Here is a 20,262-nt window from a genome sequence, read left to right as displayed (position 1 = left end):
CATCCAGCCCAGCATTTTGCATGATGTACTCTGCATATAAGTTAAATAAGTAGAAGGACAATGTATAGCCTTGACATACTCCTTTCCCAATTTTGTATCATTCCATTGTTCCATGTCCAGATCTAACTGTTGCTTCTTGATCTGCAAATAGGTTTCTCAGGAGAGAAGTAAGGTGGTCTGGTATTCCCATCTATTTAAGAATTTTCCACAGTTTATTGTGATCCACATAGTCAAAGGCTTTAGCCAACTCAGTGAAGCAAAAGTAGATGTTTTTCTGGAATTCTCTTGCTTTTTCTATGACCCAGCGGATGTTGGCAATTTGTTCTCTGGTTCCTCTTCCTTTTCTAAACTCGGCTTGTACATCTGGAATTTCTTGGTTCACTTACTGCTAAAGCCTAGCTTGAAGGGTTTTGAGCATTTCCTTACTAACATGTGAAATTGGTGCAATTGTGCAATAGTTTGAACATTCTTTGGCATTGCCTTTCTTTGGGATTGGAATGAAAACTGACCTTTTCCAGTCCTGTGGCCACTGCTGAGTTTTCCAGATTTTCTGGCATATTGAGTGCAATACTTTCACAGCATCATCTTTTAGGATTTGAAATAGCTCAAATGGAATTCCATCACCTCCACTAGCTTTGTTGCTGGTAATGCTTCCTAAGATCCACTTGACTTCACATTCGAGGATGTCTGGCTCTAGGTGAGTGACACACCATCATGGTTATCCAGGTCATTGAGACCTTTTCTACACAGTTCATCTGTGTATTCTTGCTACCTCTTCTCAGTCTCTTCTGCTTCTGTTAGGTCCTTGCTGTTTCTGTCCATCTTTGGGGGGCTTATTATTAATAAAATCATATTAGTAACATAATGAGTTTTATTAGCTCAAGAGACTTACCTCCTGGCTCAGCAGTAAAGAGTCTGCCTGCAATGCAGAAGGCACAGGAGACACAGGTTCAATCCCTGGGTGGGGAAGAACCCCTGGAGAAGAAAATGGCAACCCATTCCAGTATTCTTTCCTGGAAGATTCCATGAACAGAGGAGCCTGGCAAGCTACCATCCATGGCGTCACAAAGAATCGGATACAACTGAGCACATGGCGCAACATTAGCTTAAGGATATCTAGGTTAGAGAATAGGACATGAAGCCCAGATATGAGCTCAATAATAATTTAACATATGAAAAGGAAGGCATTACAAATCAAGGAGATCAGTAAAGATTATTCAGTAAATGGCAATGAAACAGTTGTTAGCTATTTGGGAAAAAAAGGGAAAGATTGAAATCATACTCTAAACCACATTCTGTGATAAATTCCAGAAAAGAAACATTTAAAAAGTAACATCATAAAAAATCAGAAGTAAATATTGATATACACACACACACACACACACACACACACACACACACACAATTTCTAGATGTGGAAGAAGTTTCAGAGGAAAGTATTATCCAGTTTCTATGCATCAAAAGCATCCTAAATTTAAACAGAACATCCAGAGGAAATATTTGTCAACAAATAGGACAAAGGGCTATTCAATACATAAAGACTTCAGAGCACTTCTAAGATAACACCAAAAATCTCGGGAGTTAAGAATGCAGAGGAGATGAATATGCATTCAGAAAGGAAAAAAATACAATGGCAGATGTCAAACCTCAGTGGTAATAAAATTAGTGCACATGGAAATGAAATACAGTTTTTCACCTCTCAAATGATAAGACTCTAAGGATGAAGTACCAAGTGATCACCTACTCTCATACCTAGACTACTGGATTTATACGCTGCTCAAATGGCAACCTGCTCCAGTGTTCTTGCCTGGAGAATCCCAGGGACAGGGGAGCCTGGTGGGCTGCTGTCTATGGGGTCGCAGAGTCGGACATGACTGAAGCGACTTAGCAGCAGCAGATAGCCTTCTTAGGAAGCAGTTTGGCAGTACACATCAAAAGCCAAAAATATTCTTATGCTTTAATCTACTAATTCAGCTTTTAAAAACTTTTAATCAGGAAGTATTTCAAAATGATAAAAGTCAGCATGGATTTAATCAGACATTTTATATACATATGTATTATTTGTGTTGATATATAAATATTATATATACATATATAAAATCTCTGCCAAAAGTGTCCTCCTTCCACCCTTCATACAGTAGAATATTAGCCATGAAAAAGTATGTCCACAAAAATATTTTATGACCTATGAAAATGTTATGATTATGATGGGCTTAGGAACAAAGTTAATATGTAAAATAATTTTTATATGCAAAGAGTAAATAGTTCTGAAGGAATTATGCCTATATATAGATGCATTCTTTCCTATTTTTATCTTTTATTCATTTTGATATTTGAAGTCTTTCAATTATAGGTGACAGAAGATCAGTCTCCAGTTGGTTTAAACAAGAATCAAAAAATGGGAATGGGTGAGATTTCTTGGTGCTTATAACTGAAAAATCTCATGTCTGAGGTGTGACTTCGGTCAAGGGTATTGTAGCCCAGATGATGTCAAGGCTGGTCTTGTTCTGACCACTCTGTGTCCAGTGGCATCCCGGTACAGTGCGTCTAGGCATCCCTCATGGGCACAAGGCGGCTGCAGTTTTCCAGATCTCACATCACGTCCAAGCCAGGAAAGGTCTGCTTAGCAGTTTCCCCCGTCGACAGAGGCGGCTCATCTGTCGAGTGGGCACTAGCACTATCTCCTCACATCTCTGTGGCTCTTAGCAGATTATTTGCCCATCCTGGAATCAGGTGCTGAGCCAATAGGATGAGACACTTCCTTGTCTCAAACCAACTGGGATCTACGTGTAGAGCCCAGGGAGGGTGGGCAGTAGAGCCCAAACCACTGGAATAAACAGAGAGGAGGTTGTTTACCCTAAAATAAAACTAGGCGCTCTTCTAAGACAGGGAACAGATCCCAGGCAGCAGAAGCAACCAGTGTCCAGTGTCCACAACCAGGGTACTTTCCAATTTGCTCTAAAAACATACATTAAAGTCATGATCAGAAAAAATGAAATGTAAGAAACTGGAGGAAGGAGGATGAAAAGTTTCCCTGTCTCTTTAAGAAGTACTGAACCCATTAAGTGCTCTGAAGAAAAATGGAAACATGTCAAGTTTCTAAAAGTTCTGAAATGAATTAGAATCCAACCATGTAGGAGGCAGTGCCATATAGAATTTCCTGTTTCTTGGACTCTGAGAATCTCAGTTCTCTCACTAGTTGCTTAACTGGGGGCATATTGCTTCATCTCTTTGTGGCTCTATTTCCTCATTTATAAAAAGAAATACAATACTACCTACCTCACAGGACAGTTGTGAGGATTTTTAAAAATATGTGGATGCTGAAGCAATAGTAAGCATTTAAAGAATCTCAACTATTAATGATTACTGAATTTTAAAAATTACTAGCAGACTTTAAAAAAACCCAGCTATTTCAATGGCATGTATGTGTTATACATTTCTCTCCACCTTAACTAATTTTCACACATACACACACAGTATTATTTCCTTTCACAAGTGTGAAGCCTTAACTGTGAAGAAAAGGAGATAATGAGAGAGATTAGAGGAGGAAGTATAATGCTTCACCCACAAACTGATGGCTTCAAAAGTAAGGAAAACATCTTTTTAACTCTTTAGGGCACCATAATCATAGCTAAAATTTAGACAGTGGTTTTCATGTGCCTGGGCTTAATGCTCTGTTTTTACCTGTAGTAACTCATTGAAGTCTCACAATAATCCTAAAGATTAGTTGCTGTTATTATCCCCCCATTATATGGGTGAGGAAATTGAATGCCCCAAAGGCTAAGTAATTTGCACTAGGTGGAGGAGCTGGGATTCGAACTCTGGAGTGCGGCCAGGCTCTACTGCCCCCAGCGGGTAGAAACCAGCTGCCCTCTGTAACTGTAAACAACATGCCATCATTTGCTTGGCCCCGTAATTCACATTCACTGTAGCGTTCTCTGTCATGGCAGTCATCACAGGCCATCAGAGACACTGAATACCTGCTTCTGGAATGTGTCCAAGAAGGTAGATACAGGGAATGACGTTTAAAAATGGGACCTTCAGCATGCCCCGTTCAGAGGCCAGAGAAAACCGACCTAGTGAGGAAGTGTCTGCCGTGTTTGACACCTGCACTGATCCTGGGTCTGCGCAGTCAAAACTACAGTGGCTTAGGGAAATGAATCTTGTGCAGGTGAGGTATAAATAACTGCCGGTTTAAGATCTCAAGATCCAAGTATAAAACGCGTGTGAAGCGTTTGTCAGCAGAGAGCTGCCTGCTGCCGTTTCCGGTAGTGACCTCGGGGCACCTCTGCAGCTTCACTGGTTCTCCTCAGGGTCTGCCTAGCTGTGGGAATGAAGACAGCAGCCAGCACCTGCTCACCCAGCCCCTCGAGTCAGTGAGAGCTTCTCTGTTGGAAGGAAACGCATCCTTTTCATGGACTATTCTGTGCTGTGCTTAGTTGTTCCGTGGTGTCTGGCTCTCTGTGACCCCCATGGACTGCAGCCCACCGGGCTCCTCTGTTCATGGGGATTCTCCAGGCAAGAGTACTAGAGTGGGTTGCCATGGACTACAACTAAGCAAAAAACGCTCATTTATAACCTAAGTAATTGCATACCTAGAAGGGATATTTTCACTGGTTCTGCGATCACAGATTTTTTTTCTTCTACCAGAACATGCTACCAGGCACTCCATTTTGAAGATACTGTAAAGATTCCCTCTCTCTGTTTCTTTTTATTAGGGCTTCTTTTTTAGAGCTGTTTGAGGTTTACAGAAGAAGTCACAGAAAGTGCAGAGCTTCCACAGACCCCTCCTTCCCGCTCACAGTGGCTCCTGCTGTTAGCATCATCCGTTAGCGGGGGCGCCAGTTCTTTTGACTGGTATTATTCCCTCTGCTTTCTTTGAAATTTAACATGTCTGATTTTCACCCCTCTTGTGGCACTTATGTGAGATTTAACATCACTTTGCAATGCACGTTGTCCATTTCAGCATGGGGCCGGTTTTTAAGTGTAAAAGTATGATTATTGACGAGTCTCACACTGCTGTGTTAATATATTGTGTTTTCAGATCCTGTTGATCATTGCTTCCGTTATTGGGATCATTGTCTACAGGCTCTCCGTGTTTGTTATATTTTCTGTAAACCTTCGCAAGATCTCTAATGGAACAGACCCAATCCAGAAGTATGTAACTCCACAGATGGCCACGTCCATCACTGCTTCCCTCATCAGCTTTATCATCATCATGATTCTGAACACTATATATGAGAAAGTGGCAATCATGATTACTAACTTTGGTAAGGTCCTGCTGTATATCTATAACGTGGGTCTTTTCTAAGCCATTTTTAGAACCAAGTAAAAACAGGGACTGTATATTTTAGGCATTCTAATTCCAGTATGTTACAATTTTTAGAAAATTTCAAGTGTAAACATATATTCTCCAGCCTGTCCAAGAAATGAATTATCTCCAGGTTTGCATTAGTAAAAGGGACAAAGCAAAGACAGTCTTTATGATGTCCAAGCTCTGTGTAAACAGATCAGTGCTGAATAATATTTTCAATTACATTGTATTATGTACCCTATTGTTGAAAGTAAATAGTCTCTTTATTGCAAATAAGTGGAAGAGGGTCATGAGGCCAGTGGTAAATCTGCTCCTGCACTGCCGAGAGGACAAACCGTTAGATTGTTATGTGTCTTCCCCCCACGCTGTTCATATCAATATAGCTCCACTCTCATCAGCTCTAGCGATTGTTGTAAATGTTTCTTCTTTCTGGCTTGTATCCCAGGCAGCTGCTTAGTAGCCAGAGTTAAGTGCTTCCTACACACTGCCTGTGGCTGGGTCGTTCTCCAAAATGTGATGTTCAGTGGTCATCTTCTGAAAATGATAAGACTGGTTTAAATTCTAAACTCGGAGGATAACCCATTTTGTCTTCCCCCAAATGCTTCTAACAGAGTTTCCCTTTCCAACAGACCTGCCTTATTGCAGTTCAGGAAGACAAGAGAATATCATTTAGCATACTGTTCAACATTAATTTTCTGTCTTATATTGAAAGAGGATAGTTCTTACCTATTTTATATCATGTGGTTATAAATTTTAAGGAGCAGCTGACTACTTTTCTGCCCTTTGGGATGTTGTTTCTCCTGAGGGGAAATTCAACAATGTGTAAACTTGGAATTAACATTGTAGCTACATTAAGAAATTCAGAACAGCTGAAATGGAAACTGTGAATTGTATTTTTTTAATCATGTTAACTCATGTATCAGTATGATTTTGATTAGAGTCTCAAAGCTGTTTGCAATTTTAAAATTTTAACGTTTCTTTTAACTACAGAACTCCCTAGGACCCAGACTGATTATGAGAACAGCTTAACCATGAAGATGTTCTTATTCCAGTTTGTCAACTACTATTCTTCGTGTTTCTACATCGCATTCTTTAAGGGCAAATTTGTGGGTTATCCAGGAGATCCAGTTTATTGGCTGGGAAAATACAGAAATGAAGAGGTGTGAATATAGAGTTACGTTCTCTTGGCAATTTAAGCTGTTGCGTGTTTTCTCTTAGTTACCCAATGAAAAGTATATTCCTTACATTTTCATTCTATATTCCTTACAGTTTTTTTTAGCCTAAACTAGAATTTTAGAAAAATAAATAAAATTAATGACTATTTCATGTTAGATCCATCTAAAATTTAATTGGGACTTTTTAATATTTCAGTGTGACCCAGGTGGGTGTCTGTTTGAACTGACAACACAGCTGATAATCATCATGGGAGGAAAAGCAATCTGGAATAACATACAAGAGGTGTTACTTCCGTGAGTACCGAGTTGTGTCATCTTGAGAATAGAACGGCCCACCCATCACACTCACTTCCCTGCATGTCCACATTGCTGCACGCCCACCTCTAACATGGAGGAGACTCTCTGCTTATTATCCAACCAACAGTGTTTAATAATGATGTTTTAAAGCCTTTCTATTAAACATAAATCCCCATCTGCTATAGTTTCTGCCTATTAGCCCATCCTTGGGGGCTGATGGATCATAGCCCTCTGAGAGATGGCCCTTGTTGGAGCTTCAGACTACGTTTTTTCACAGCTTGTTACAGCTTTGTCCACCTTTTGTACATGCATTTAAAAATCAGTAATAGTAATTTGTTGAGTTCTAAGTATGTGCCAGTCAGTGTATTAAGTGCTTTATGTACTCTCTCATTTAATCATCCAAACAATGCTTATTTTTATTTCCCTTCTGCAGATGAAGAATCCATGTCTTAATTAGGTTAAATGATTTGCCCAAGTTCACACAGCCAATAAGAGGCTACTGTGGGTTCAAATGTAAAACCCCATGGCTCCAAATCCATATACTTTTAAGAACAGAGGTTCACTTATGGTCTTAAAGCACCAGGCTATGTAGCAGTTTATGATACAGTTGTCAAAAATAACTACAAAGGTTTTGACTTACAGTTTTTTCCCTGGAAATGAGAACAGATGTTAGCTAAGGTCACTTTGTCTTTTTCAACGAAACCCAATCCTATATCAGAATGGACAAGTCCAATGCCATCTGTAACTTCTGCATATTTCAGCTTATTGTCTTAATATTCTATTGCTGCTTTAACAAATACCCCACAGTTAATGGTTATTGGAAGAAAATGGGGGAGGGGAGCCCCACAAAATAATAAATTGAATATTAATATCCTGTGGGTCCCGAAACTCAGAAGTCTGCAGAGGTCTCACTGGGCTAACATCAAGGTGCTAGCAGGGCTGTTTCCTCCAGGCTCTAGCGTAATCTGTATGTTTGCCTTTTCTAGCTCCTAGAGGCTACTTGCATCCCTTGACCTGTGACTTCTTTTCTCCATCTCATAGCCAGCAAGGTTGCCTGTCTCTGACTCTTTTCTGTGGTTACATCTTCCTCCCACACCCGTCTCTACCTTCTCTTCTGCCTCCATCTTGCACTTTTAATGCCCCTTTGAGTACACTGGGCCCACCTGGATAATCAAGTCTTGTCTCATACAGTCAGCTGATTAGCACCCTTACCTGCATCTGCACCCATAATTTTCATATGTTTCAGGGATTAAGATGTGGACATCTTTGGGAAGAATTTCCCTGCCTGCCACACTGCCCTTATCAAGGTGATTTCTGGCTCTGAGTTTCTGTTGTCACAAAACTGTTGACCCCTCTCTTGTCTTGCTCCCACATCGGTACTCTGCTCCTGCCAGCCTGAATGCCAAATGCAACCTTCTCAGTGTCCTCCAAAACCACTCACACAAGCAGGCCTTATTGATGTTTGGGGCATAGAGGAGAAACAGGCAACTTGAATCTCGAAATGCAGACTCCATCTCTTTAGTCTTTCATCCCGCTGTATTACTGAGAATCCTGTTGCTGTTGTTTACTTACCACCCTTCTCTGTAGGCTCCAGAATACGGGCATTCTGCCATGTCTCCCTGCCACCACAGCCAGCTTCCTTCTCATCCTTCCTTCTCCCTCTCCTAACCTTTCTTCTCTCTCCCTCATTACCAAGTTTCTGTTTATTCTCTTTGTAGAGCAGTTAATTTCTTGTCTTTTTGTTTGTTTATTTGTTTTTGAAGAGCAAAACCTTGTGGGTTTCAGCATGTCCTTCCACATTTCTTCACTGGAGCTTTATCTTCTATCTTCAATGTGAATTATCAGGGTCTGTCTGTAAATAAGGACATTCTCTTTTCTCCAGTTCCATCCATCCCCCTCAAAAACAGATTCTGATCTTAGCTGTGCAATGAATACTTTTTTGCCCTACTGTGCAGTAGACAACCCTTACCTTGGGCTCACAGTTACATTTTTTTCCAGATGAGTAAAAGTAGGTTGTGTGCAAATAATACTATGTTTCCATATGAAAATGAATGTATCAAATAGAGGAAAAGCTTAACTCAGATTACCCAAAAAAAAAAAAAAAGCATTTTCTGAAGGAAATAGGTTAGTTACCTAACACTGAGTGTTAGTGAATAACTCATCAGTGAGCTACTTTCTGATTTAAACAGTCAAGGAGAAGGGTATATTTCCTAAACCAGTACTGAGAAATTCATACAAAATGGAATTTGTTCATGTGAAATAGTTAAAAATAAAAATAAAGGATACATTATAGTATAAGTGGTTTGTTTATACCTTCACTTCAAGGAAACACATTATTGTAAATTCTTGTGAGCTGAACTTTACCTTCAGGTATTTTTATTGCTCACCTAGAATATTTAGGTAATGTGTTTTGAATTATGTTTGCCTTCTTTGAAAACTGGGAGTGCTAAATGTTAGGCAAGTTAGGGACATCTCTGGTGGTCCAGTGGCTAAGATTCCATGCTTCCAATACCGAGGGCCAGGGTTTGATCCTCAGTCAGGGAACTAAATCCCACATGCTGCCACTAAAGGTCCTGAATGACACAGTGAAGATCAAAGATCCTGTATGCTTCAACTAATACTAAGCATAGCCAAATAAATAGTTTTTTTTTTTTTAATTAGGCAATTTAGAGAATAGCTTCTGCTCTTTATAAAGGTGCTAGTTTCCTTCCTTCCTTTTCATACAACATTCTAACATAACAGAGATATATCAGTTACTTTTGCTATCAGAACTACACCTATTCCAAAAACATATAGAAAGGGGAAAGAAAACTTACAAAAGGTAGTCGCTATTTTCACACCATTTAAATATGTCAAAAGGAACATGCATACTTAGGTGCTTAGTCGTGTCCAGTTCTTTACAACCCCATGGACTGCAGCCCGCCAGGCTCCTCTGTCCATGGGGATTCTCTAGGCAAGAATACTGGAGTGGGTTGCCATGCCCTCCTCCAGGGGATCTTCCCCACCCAGAGATGAAATCCACATCTCTTCTGTGTCTCCTGCATTGCAGGCAGATTCTTTACTGTCTGAGTGACCCATGAAATGAATTTCATCATAAATTCACCTGCTTCCATCCTCAGCTCCACTTGGGATGCTTGCCTAGGGTTCTCAGAGCAGATGAAGGCCATATGATGCTGTGATCTAGGCTCCCTTTAGGGGGTTGGGGAGATCTCTCGAGCACGTGCATCAGCATGTGGCATTTAGTAGGTCCTCAATAGAGCCAGCTGAGTGAACGAGTGACTCATGTGCTTCAAATACAAATGTCAGTAAATTAATGGAATTGTTCATTGGACCCAGAGAACAAGCCTAGACCTTTTGGCCTTCCCAACCTCACTTCCTTTTTTGATAATTGGAGCATTCCTGGGAATTCTATTCTGTACTTGACAAAAAACTAGTACAGTTCTGCATTAAGCTACTCACTGAAGAAATTTTATGATAAAATGTTAAAAAAAAAAAAAAACAGTTAAACATCCAAAATGTCTTAGCATTGTCCTTTGGTGTTTAGACAATGGATGTCTGTAATTCTCTTCTTTTATATGTTTTCTGTATTTTCCACAGTGAACATTCACTATTTAGATAATAAGAAAAAGCAGACTTTTTACAGGAGGAAATATCTCTTGTCAAGATATAATTTGACTAGGGAATGAATCAGAGACATACAATAAGAGAATCCTAAGTACAGGTATTCTTCACTCTACACACTCAGTCTTAAAATTCAGGGACAGTAAACTCAGGAGTCAAATCGATTCAGATAGTGAAGGATGCTTGTATTCAAAATTAGCAAGTGGAAATATCCTAAACAGAAATGGTAATGATCTATAATATATGGATAAAATGTGGTAATAAAGAGACAAAGACAAAATGAGGTGTAAAGTGTTTCACACGACACTTTACATGTAGTAAATAATAAAGGACAATTTTTTAATGATAGTGTTAAACTAATATGCATGGTCCATTCCTAAGAAAATTACTTTGTAACCCATGCTTAGAGGAAGAATCTTTTTCCCCAGCCTTGACCAGGGGAAGAAGTATCTAGTGTGTCTATACTTTTTTTAAGTTTTATAGCTGATTCTCATGGGCAATTAAATTGCTATTCCTGTACTAGAATAATAACCCAATAGAAAAACCCAAAAGACCACGAACAATAACAGATGAACTTCAAACCAAGATTTCCTGCTACAGATGAGTCATTCAACTCAGACTGAGCAAGAGGCTCAGAGTGTGAAGCTCAGAAAAGCAAGCTAGTCAGGACTTCTGATTGACCTAATATGATTGGTGGTGGGAGGCAGTACAGTACAAGGAACAAGCGCCAGATGAGGTAGTCATGCAAGTGACTGCCGGGACAGAAGTCTCATCCTGAATCCAAGTCATGATGGATTTGGGTTGCTAACTGTGAAAGACCTGCTTCTCTGGAGCCTGGAGAGGATTTTGCGAGAGGCTGAGGCTGAAAGTATGAGGGCAGAGCAGAAACTAAGCCAATAGAACCCAGTGATCTTGAGTTTGGGTGTCATGAAGGGAGATGGATGCGTGTGGTCTTTGTTGCCATGTGTATCACAAGGGCCCTTGGAATGTCTGAAGAACTGCGCATTCCCAGCCAAACCTCAGACTTGAATGATTACAGAGCTCTGGGTTGTGGCCTCGGAAGTAACACCAGCAACAAGTGCTCCACGTCATTCTTGTAAGTGCTGAAGTGAGATGCAAGCCAAGACTCTAAGTAACTTAGCCCTCATTTACTGTTGGCCTCAGCCAATTAGCCTCTGTTTGTCAAAAGAAAATCTCACACAGGGGGTTTTGATATGTTAGGAAGTTTGCTAAATCCGCATCTGTTCTGAGTCATTTCATTCTGACAACAACCCTGGGCAGTGTAGGTTTTATCACCCCATTTTACGTAAATTTGACTAAAGTTATAACGAATAAGAGATGAAGTGTGGATTCAGATCCAGGGATATGTCTGAACCCATATCCCCTCCACTTCCACAGCCTCCTGCTCTTCCCCTAATGTCAAAGAAGAAAGAAGTGGGGAAAGATTGTGAAGCCAAGGGCACCGTTGCTTGTAGAGAAATCTCTCCTTAGCAAGCCTGGGGAAGTGTCAGTGAGCAGTTAACACTGAGATCAGGATCAGTGGGAAATCCAGCATGGTCAGCTATTTGTAATTCACATCTTACAGTTTGTGTATATGGGTGGGTATGTGTGTACATACAGGTGTTCACGTGCAACACATACAGTGGTCTTTAAGTGAAATCCTTATAAATGTGCTGTGTAATCAGCCAGAGCTTAACCAGATGCTACGTGTTTTGCTGTTGTGGTGCATCTTCTGATGAACTCGACAAGTAAACCACAAGCCAGCTGTTATTTCAGGGGACAACAGTCCTACAAGCTAGAGCTGCACACCTTGTTTCAACGCCAACTGTTTCTAATTTCAAGAGAAATTGCCATTAAAAAGCGGTGGCGGGGGTGGATTCAGCTGGCCCAGAATCTTCTGAGAAAGAAAAACACATAACCCAAGAGAAAACACAGGACTGCTCTGGGGGCAGCTTCCAGCATTGGGGGCAGAGCACTGAGCCAGGATTCCTCCGAGCTCTGCACTGACTTGAAGGAAATGTGTCACATCTTTGGTCTTTTAATTTGTTCAGCTGAAAATAGGGCCTTGGATCTATCTTATCCAAAGTCAAAGGATGTCACTTTTCTGCACAGTGCCCTTAATGATTCCCCACTTCCTTCAGTGTAAAAAAATGCCCAAATCCTCACTGTGGTCTCTTAGGCTCCAACCCCCACAATCAAGAGACTTACTTTTCTCTTTGCCCTGGACCACACGGGCCTCCAGGCTTCCGTGATGGCTCAGCACATGAATAATCTGCCTGCTACACAAGAGATTGCAGGTTTGATCCCTGGATCAGGAAGATCCCCTGAAGGAGGGCACGGCAACCCACTCCAGTATTCTTGTCAGGCAGAGAGTCAGAAATGACTGCGAACACATGCACACTGGCCTCTATGCTTTGTTTATCTTCTCTGGTAATTTTCAGTCTGGAAAGATCACTTTGGATAAGAGCAGGAAAATGGTGGGGGCTGGGACAGGTGGTGCGGAGCTAAAGTTAATCAAATGAGGAAAAGTATTTTTAAAAAACTAAAATGCCCGCAAGAATAGGAGGTAGGAGGACAAATCATAGTTACAGTTGTGATAAAACCAGGTATGTAGTCAATATTATTCTTCAAAATATTTTGGGATAGAGAGGCAGAAGTAAAAATAAATTTAGCATGAAAACAAGAAATTGAATTCTTGGAAAGATGATGTGTTCAGCTCAAAATATCAGTAATACTTTTATGCTCTTGGTCTGACAGTATTCTGACTGATAATTTGATCTTTTTGGCAGCTGGGTCATGAACGTGTTTGGACGGTGTCACACCGTTTCAGGAGCAGAAAAGATAATCCCACGATGGGAACAAGACTACCATCTGCAGCCCATGGGCAAACTGGGATTATTTTATGAATATCTTGAAATGAGTAAGTCACTAGTGAAATTTTGGTTTGCGTGAAATATATTAGAACATGCTTTGGATCCCCAAAGCATCGATTATAGAGCCAAATTATTATCTAGCCTATTGAAATGGAGTCCGTTTTTCTCCACTAGGTAAAATTATACAACCAGGCTTTCAAATATGGTGACTGTGTATATCTTTGTCAATATTTGTGTTACACAAAGCTGAAAATTTATTACACAGCAATGAAATGGAATATTCATTGAGGTACATCTTCACCATTAATTCTGAGGATACTTACCATGTTGTCTAAAGATGAACTCAGAGCTATTATTAGCCGTGACTCAGCCCTGGCTGGAGTTCCTGCAGCACAGCTGTTGGCTGATGCCTTCTGAACAGATAAGCCCATGGGAACAAGGGTCACAGGGTCTCCCCAACCCCCTCCCCATCTCACACTTGCCTTCGACATTGTATCTATTGCTTCTGGTTGGTGGTTTCTTCCTAATTCCTTGAGTGACCTCATGGCAAATCACTGGCTTGAATTTGAAACTGTTTTGCTGGTCTGGAATTAAGATTTAATACAGGCTCCCTCCTTCTTGGATGTCTCTGTCTGTTTCTGTAGTATTTGCTTGGGCTCTCTTTCTCCTCACTTGATTTTGAGCTGTTGGTTGCCTTTAAATGAATGCATCTCAAAATAGATTTCCATTGGAAACACCATCTTTTCTATTATGCATGACACACTTTTATCTAATAGAAGGCTAACAATGGACATGTTTTGTATCTGTGCCCTTTCAGCTCACCATTGCATTGAATTACAGTTTTTTAAGCTTAGGAAAACAGGAAAAGATTTTGACAGGTTTTGCATTTATGCATGTGGGTTTGTGTGTTTGCAGAGACACCCCTTTGTGGTTCCTTTATAAGTCTGCAGATAGAGGGAGGTTTTTATTAAGTCACATTCTATATATAAAATAATTGCTTTTAAAAATATACATTATATGTGGAAACCCATCTGCTTCTGAATGGTTCCTCTTGTAGTTTCTTTAGTCAACAGTGCTTTGCAGCAAGAAGTCTGATTTGAATTTCTCTTCTGCTTTTGTTATGTTTCATGACCAGGTTCAATTAAGGGTGTAGCCGCAGTCCATAATGTAGAAGCTATCTTTATTCTGTTTATTTTCAAAAGGACTACAAGACAATTATCTGTATTCCAAAATGAGTCATAATTGTAAATATTTCTTACTGGAGCCATTATCAGCATTAATAACAATAATAGTATGGGGCAGAATACCATTTGTTATTTTAACACAAAAAAAACTTGGAAAAAATTTATTTTTCTGTAGTTAGTCAAATAAATGGTATAGAAAGCAAAAGTTATATGGTCATGCTTTGGGGAGAAATTGATAGGACTTTTAGAATTTCATAGTCTCATTAAAAAATTACCAGCTAAATAACTTGGGCTCTCATGGATGGACTTAGAGATTATCATACCAAGTGAAGTAAGTCAGAGAAAGACAAATATATCACTTATATGTGAAATCTAAAAAGATGATACAGTGAACTTATTTACAGAACAGAGACAGACTCACAGACGCAGAAAAGAAACGTACGGTTACCAAGGGAGGAAAGGGAAAGGGATAAATTACGAGTTTGGGAGTAACAGATACATACTACTTTATATAAAATAAACAACAAGGTCTTGCTGTTTTCATGCAGGAAACTATATTTTAAAATAATAATAAAGATAATAATTCAGCCTCACCCTCCTGCATAAGACAAGATGGAATAACAGGGGTTATAGAGAGATTTTTAATTTTTTTTCTTTCCCATTATGATTTATTACCAGATATTGAATATAGTTCCCTGTGCTATACAGTAGGACCTTGTCATTTATCTATTTTATATATAATAGTTATCTACTAATTTCAAACTCCTAATTTATCCCTCTCCCAATTTTTTTTCAGATTAAGTTGCTTTTCTATTATTCACATAACTCCTAATGAATTAGAAAATTAATCAGTTTCCAAGCATAGGCCATCTGTTATTCTGTATTCGAAACCAAAGTGAAATCTATGTTTTGTTCTTTGGGTTTATGGGAGATAGAATTTCCAGATGCCTTTCGAATTATTTTTGTTGCTCTAAAGTTAACACAGAGTGCCTGCGGTGGTGAGCTCATCCCCACAGTTTACTCATTAATGATAGCACCATCTACCCTTTTAGATGCTGAAGGGGATCATCTTCTGACAGACAACCCTGGAGGCGTCCCCTCATGCTTGGTTAGGACTCGCGAGCAGCTACCAGCTCTGGTCCCCATGAAGGGACCTAGAACTCCCCTCTGCCTGGACAAACTTTTCCCTTTTCTGCTTGAAAGGCTCCCTCCCTCCCAAGCCTCAGCAGGAGCCCTCAACTTTTCACACAGATTCCCTGCTCTCCCCTCTGGGCATCAGTAGCATTTGACTCTTGTCCTGACGGCGTGTGGTTGTGCGCATGCCTCTCTCCCAAGCTGGACTGATCCTGTTGGAAGCAGCGCTCAGGCCTCTGCATCTTCCAGTCCTCAGTTGGAGCACTGCTGCCTGGACCCTCATGAATATTTATTTAAGGGACTTGAACTTGGAGTTCAACACACACAAATACAGCTGTTAATTGAGTGAATAGTAGCATTGCCCCAGCAGCCCCCACCAGGTTCTGTATGGCCTGTGTTTTTTTGAGTGAAATTCTTTTATTTTGGTAGTGAATTCCCCACCATCCTTTGAGATTATTAGAGTAATCCTGGGTTGTTAACCAAAACTGCTTCCCTAAGTATATGGTCCTGACTTCTGAGAACTCAGACACAGGACATAGGAGAAAGAATTGTCTGTCAAATTTAAAATCTAAAAGCCATAGGGTACTGTTTTGTACTTAGAACACTATACAGCATAAACACCAGTCTCTTGATTACTTAGTGGTACCTTCCCAGTGTGCAGGTGCGATAAATGAAATGCAGGGAAGTGATGAAGTGGGCTCTGTTCGTCTCTGGTACTGCCTCTTCCATCCTTGCATGTTCACTTGATCTTACCCTCATGTATTATTTTCTCCATTTAATTTACTGTAATTAATATCACTGGTTCTTCAACATCTCCTTGTACCTACTCCTTTCTTTCCCTCTACGGTGCTACACCCACCCAAGCGTCCCCTACACTGTCCAGGACCAGGCCTGTCTTCCCCCACTCCCCCATCTCTGCTGTTTCTGCCTACCACCTGCACTGATGCTTCCTCATCTTTGCAGGATGAACATTCCAAAATGGCAGCTGGACAATTGGGAAGGATTTGTAGGCCTCTCATGTCTTAATCACTTATTCATTCATTCATCCATCCATCCATCTCACAAACATTGAGCAACTACTGTGCCAAACATTGTATCAGTTGCTGAGGATACCAAGCCAAGCAAAACTTGGTATCTGGCCTCCCAGGGCCAAGCGAGGGATAGCAAGTACTTGGTGGATTGCTAAGCAGGTGAGCACAAATCAGACTTCCTAGAACAGGTGATAAACTAGATTTTGGAAGGGTGATTGGAAGGTAGCTATCAAAAGTGTGATAGAGATAATGGACATTTCATGCAGAGAGATGGATGCAGTCACAAGTACAAAGACATGAAACAGCCTGGCCAGTTCAGAGAACGGCAAGTAAACAAGGTATGGCTAGAACAAAGGAGCCATAGGAAGAAATATCAGGTGAGCAAGGGCTATACCCTGATGGATCTTGTGTGCTTAGCCAGGACACCTGAACTTATCCTTAAAGAAATACAGACACTTCTGAATATTTGTAAGCAAGAAAATTGCATAAGGTGTATATTGAAGAAAATCCAATTATTCTGGCAGCAGAATGAAAGATAATATTTTAGGTTTGTGCCCATATTTGGTGGGAAGAGGATGTATAGGGGGCCACACCAGGTAACCAGACAAAAGCACCTAAGTGGAGTCTATGGGCTTAGGTAAGGAAGACAGATTTGATAGGTGTTAAAGAGATGACTAGTGTGGCAGGTGAGGAATAGAATTGTTGAGCTAACTTCCAGGAGACAGAATACAAGTCTCCTGGATGGAATACAAGGAGAGGAGCTGATTTTGAGGAAACGGTTGTAAGGTGGATATTTTGACCGTGAGGTTGTCTGTGAGACATCAGAGAGGTGAGGTCCATTATTAAGTTGGATTCACCAGTCAGGAGCTAAGAGAAGCTATTGCTGAGGCCATGGGGATGATTCAGGCCTGCCAAGTGGAGAATGGATGAGGAGGCCCTGGGGAAAGGGGGCATTTAAAGGGTAGAGTGTGGGGAAGAAATCCACAAGGAGAAGAACAGCAGAACAGTTGGGAGAACACTGGCGGCGACGGAGAGACATCTATCACCTTGCTTGAGAGGGATGTGAACGTTGACTAAAGGGAGCATAATGTAAAGGGACAGGGAGGCAAAAAAACAAGAGCTCGGGTCCCCATAGCTGCTAGGACTATGGGGAAAAATACAGGAAGCACGATAGTTAGACAGCCTTTAAAAATATGTGTGGTGGGAGGAGGGGTACAGAAGGGAGGGGGCAAATGCATACCCATGGCCGATGCATGTTGACGTATGCAAAAAGCCATCACAGCATTGTAAAGTAATTATCCAGCAGTTAAAAGTGAAATGTGTGTGTGTGCGTGTGTGTGTGTATGTATGTATGTACACACCCACTTCTACCTTGGTTTTTAAAAATTATTTAAGTAAACAAAAATCAACAGGGAAAAACATTCCACAGAGAAGAAAATATTTGGCCATGTCAAAAGCTGCCTGGGGTGGGAGAGAACTGCCTAGTAATCAGATAAACAAGGACTGAAAATGTACATTGGCTTCGGCACGTGCAGCCACCAACAGAGTGAGCAAGACGAGTTTCAGTGCCGTGGTGAGGGCCGCAGAAGACGGAGAGCTTTGAATGGCAGAGAAATAATCAATGTTGGGGCTGCTTCAAGAAGCGTGACTTATTAATAAAAAAAGCATATCAGAGAGCAATTCAGGATCAGGAGCAAGTTTCAGGCAAGGGTTATTTTTGTTTTTACAATGGATGTTTTTTGCCTTGCTCTGTTGATAGGCCTTGGCTGTTCTTGGTTTCAGAAGTTGTTTAGAAAGTTCCTCTCACCTGAATATCAGAAGAGATTAAACCATCTTGGTTTTTTCTGCTTTTTTTTTTAATTAAAAATGTTTAAACCATCTGGAATTTCTTTTGATATCAAAAGTGAAGACTCCATACCAGCTCTTCTGATGATTTAGCTAATTACTTCAATACTTGAATCTACTGATTTGAAACATCCATTTTTATAATATACTGAAATCCCATGAATATCTCCATCTGTTCTTGAAATTTATTCTATTTAATTCATACTGTCTATTAATGCACTAGTTCTGAATTGTTTCAATTACCATAGCATTATAGTATACATTAATATCTCTTAGAGGTGGTCCCATTTTATCCTTTTGCAGAAATATCCCTAACACTGTTATTTAAATGTCCCACCTCATTGTTTTACTTGTGTAGTTATATACATTTTTTGAAGAACTTTAGCCTCAACTTCCAGCTTTTTTTCCTTAAATCCACTTGGAAGTATTAACTAAATTTGCATTCAAATTCTAAATTTTATTTTTGGAGAAGGAATTTAATATGTCCCCAAACTTGAATCTTCCCAATTAAGAGTATGGTGTATCATACCATTCATTCATCATTACTTGTTTTTCTCTATTTTTAAGTCAGTTATCATAACCATCTTAACATTTCTCACTAATTTATTTCTAAGTAGTCTGTGCCTGTGTTCTCATTATCAACTATGTCTTTTCTCATTTGGATTTTTAACTGGATTTATTGCTGCTGCTGCTGCTAAGTCACTTCAGTCGTGTTCGACTCTGTGCGACCCCAGAGACGGCAGCCCACCAGGCTCCCCCTTCTGACTTGAGTATTAAGGGGACCTGGCAGCATGGGGCCCTCATTCCAATATGGCACCTTTCATTAGGACATCCACTTGCCACTTTGCCAGCTACTGTACCTGTGCCACACATTTCTGTTACTTGCCAGGCCCCTGGAGGCAGATGAGTTCTTTTAGGGTTGGGTGAGTCATGGATGTTGACATCACTGTTGGTGCCACACTCTGTGATGTCATTAGCTGTGGTCCTTGCCTGTCTGATTTCCCTGAATACAGTGGCACCTGCCTGGCCTGTAGATCGGCCAAGTCTTTCCAACCCTGACTGCTTTCCTGCAATACATTCTGGCCTCTCAGATCAGAGGCAAATGTCAGCTCCTCCTACACAGCTATACCTCCACAGTCTTGCCCTTCTTGGCCAGAGTGGTCCCTGCCTCTTGGCTGAGCAGTAGTCCTAAAGGGGCTGTAAATTTTCCTCTCATCCACTGTCTCAGTTACAAATACCTATGGTAGTTTACTTCAAAGGTCTGCCAGTTAGATCCCTGGCCTTATCACAGCTCACTGCTCCCTCCCTGTGGTCCAGTCCCCCACCCCCTCCAAGTCTGTGCTGCCCATCTATAGCAAAGCCACATAAATTTCAGACAAAGAGAAAAGAATCAAGCCACCAGCACAATTTTAACTTACTGTGACCACACACACTGCCACAATATCAAAATTAAAAGCTCCTGAAGGATTATATTTTGACTTATTAAGACACTTATTGCATACATTTCCATGATTTGTAGCAGTATCACAAATTCTCAAAATGTGCTTCCCTTGCATTCATAGACTCAGGGGAGCTTGCTCATTTGCCTGTTTTCCGTATATTTTCTCTAAACATTCTCCCAAAGGTACATTTCTTATTTCTTTTTAACTTTAGATATTTCCACAATATCCCTTTTCTTTCTTTTTTTTTTTTTTAATCTTAAATCACAAATCCTCTCCCAACATTCTATTATTTCTACACTGGGAATGAATCATTTTACTTAAAGTGCCCCAAGTGTATTGCCAGCAA

At 40.5% G+C, this 20,262-nt stretch overlaps 1 protein-coding gene across 3 annotated transcripts in view; it reads left to right on the top strand.

Annotated features, from left to right (window-relative positions):
• ANO6 (anoctamin 6) overlaps window positions 1-20,262 on the top strand; it is a 232,682-nt gene that overhangs the window by 196,559 nt on the left and 15,861 nt on the right. For all 3 annotated transcript variants that reach the window (XM_069584509.1, XM_069584508.1, XM_069584511.1), the window contains 4 exons: window positions 5,045-5,270; window positions 6,305-6,474; window positions 6,686-6,783; window positions 13,197-13,327. In XM_069584509.1, the coding sequence (XP_069440610.1) occupies window positions 5,045-5,270; window positions 6,305-6,474; window positions 6,686-6,783; window positions 13,197-13,327 (625 nt within the window). The remainder of the gene's footprint in view (window positions 1-5,044; window positions 5,271-6,304; window positions 6,475-6,685; window positions 6,784-13,196; window positions 13,328-20,262) is intronic.

Source organism: Ovis canadensis, chromosome 3 (genome assembly GCF_042477335.2).
Source record: "Ovis canadensis isolate MfBH-ARS-UI-01 breed Bighorn chromosome 3, ARS-UI_OviCan_v2, whole genome shotgun sequence".
Lineage (NCBI taxonomy): Eukaryota > Metazoa > Chordata > Mammalia > Artiodactyla > Bovidae > Ovis > Ovis canadensis.
Note: the sequence above shows the minus strand (reverse complement) of the source record. Positions and strands in the feature narration are given on the sequence as shown.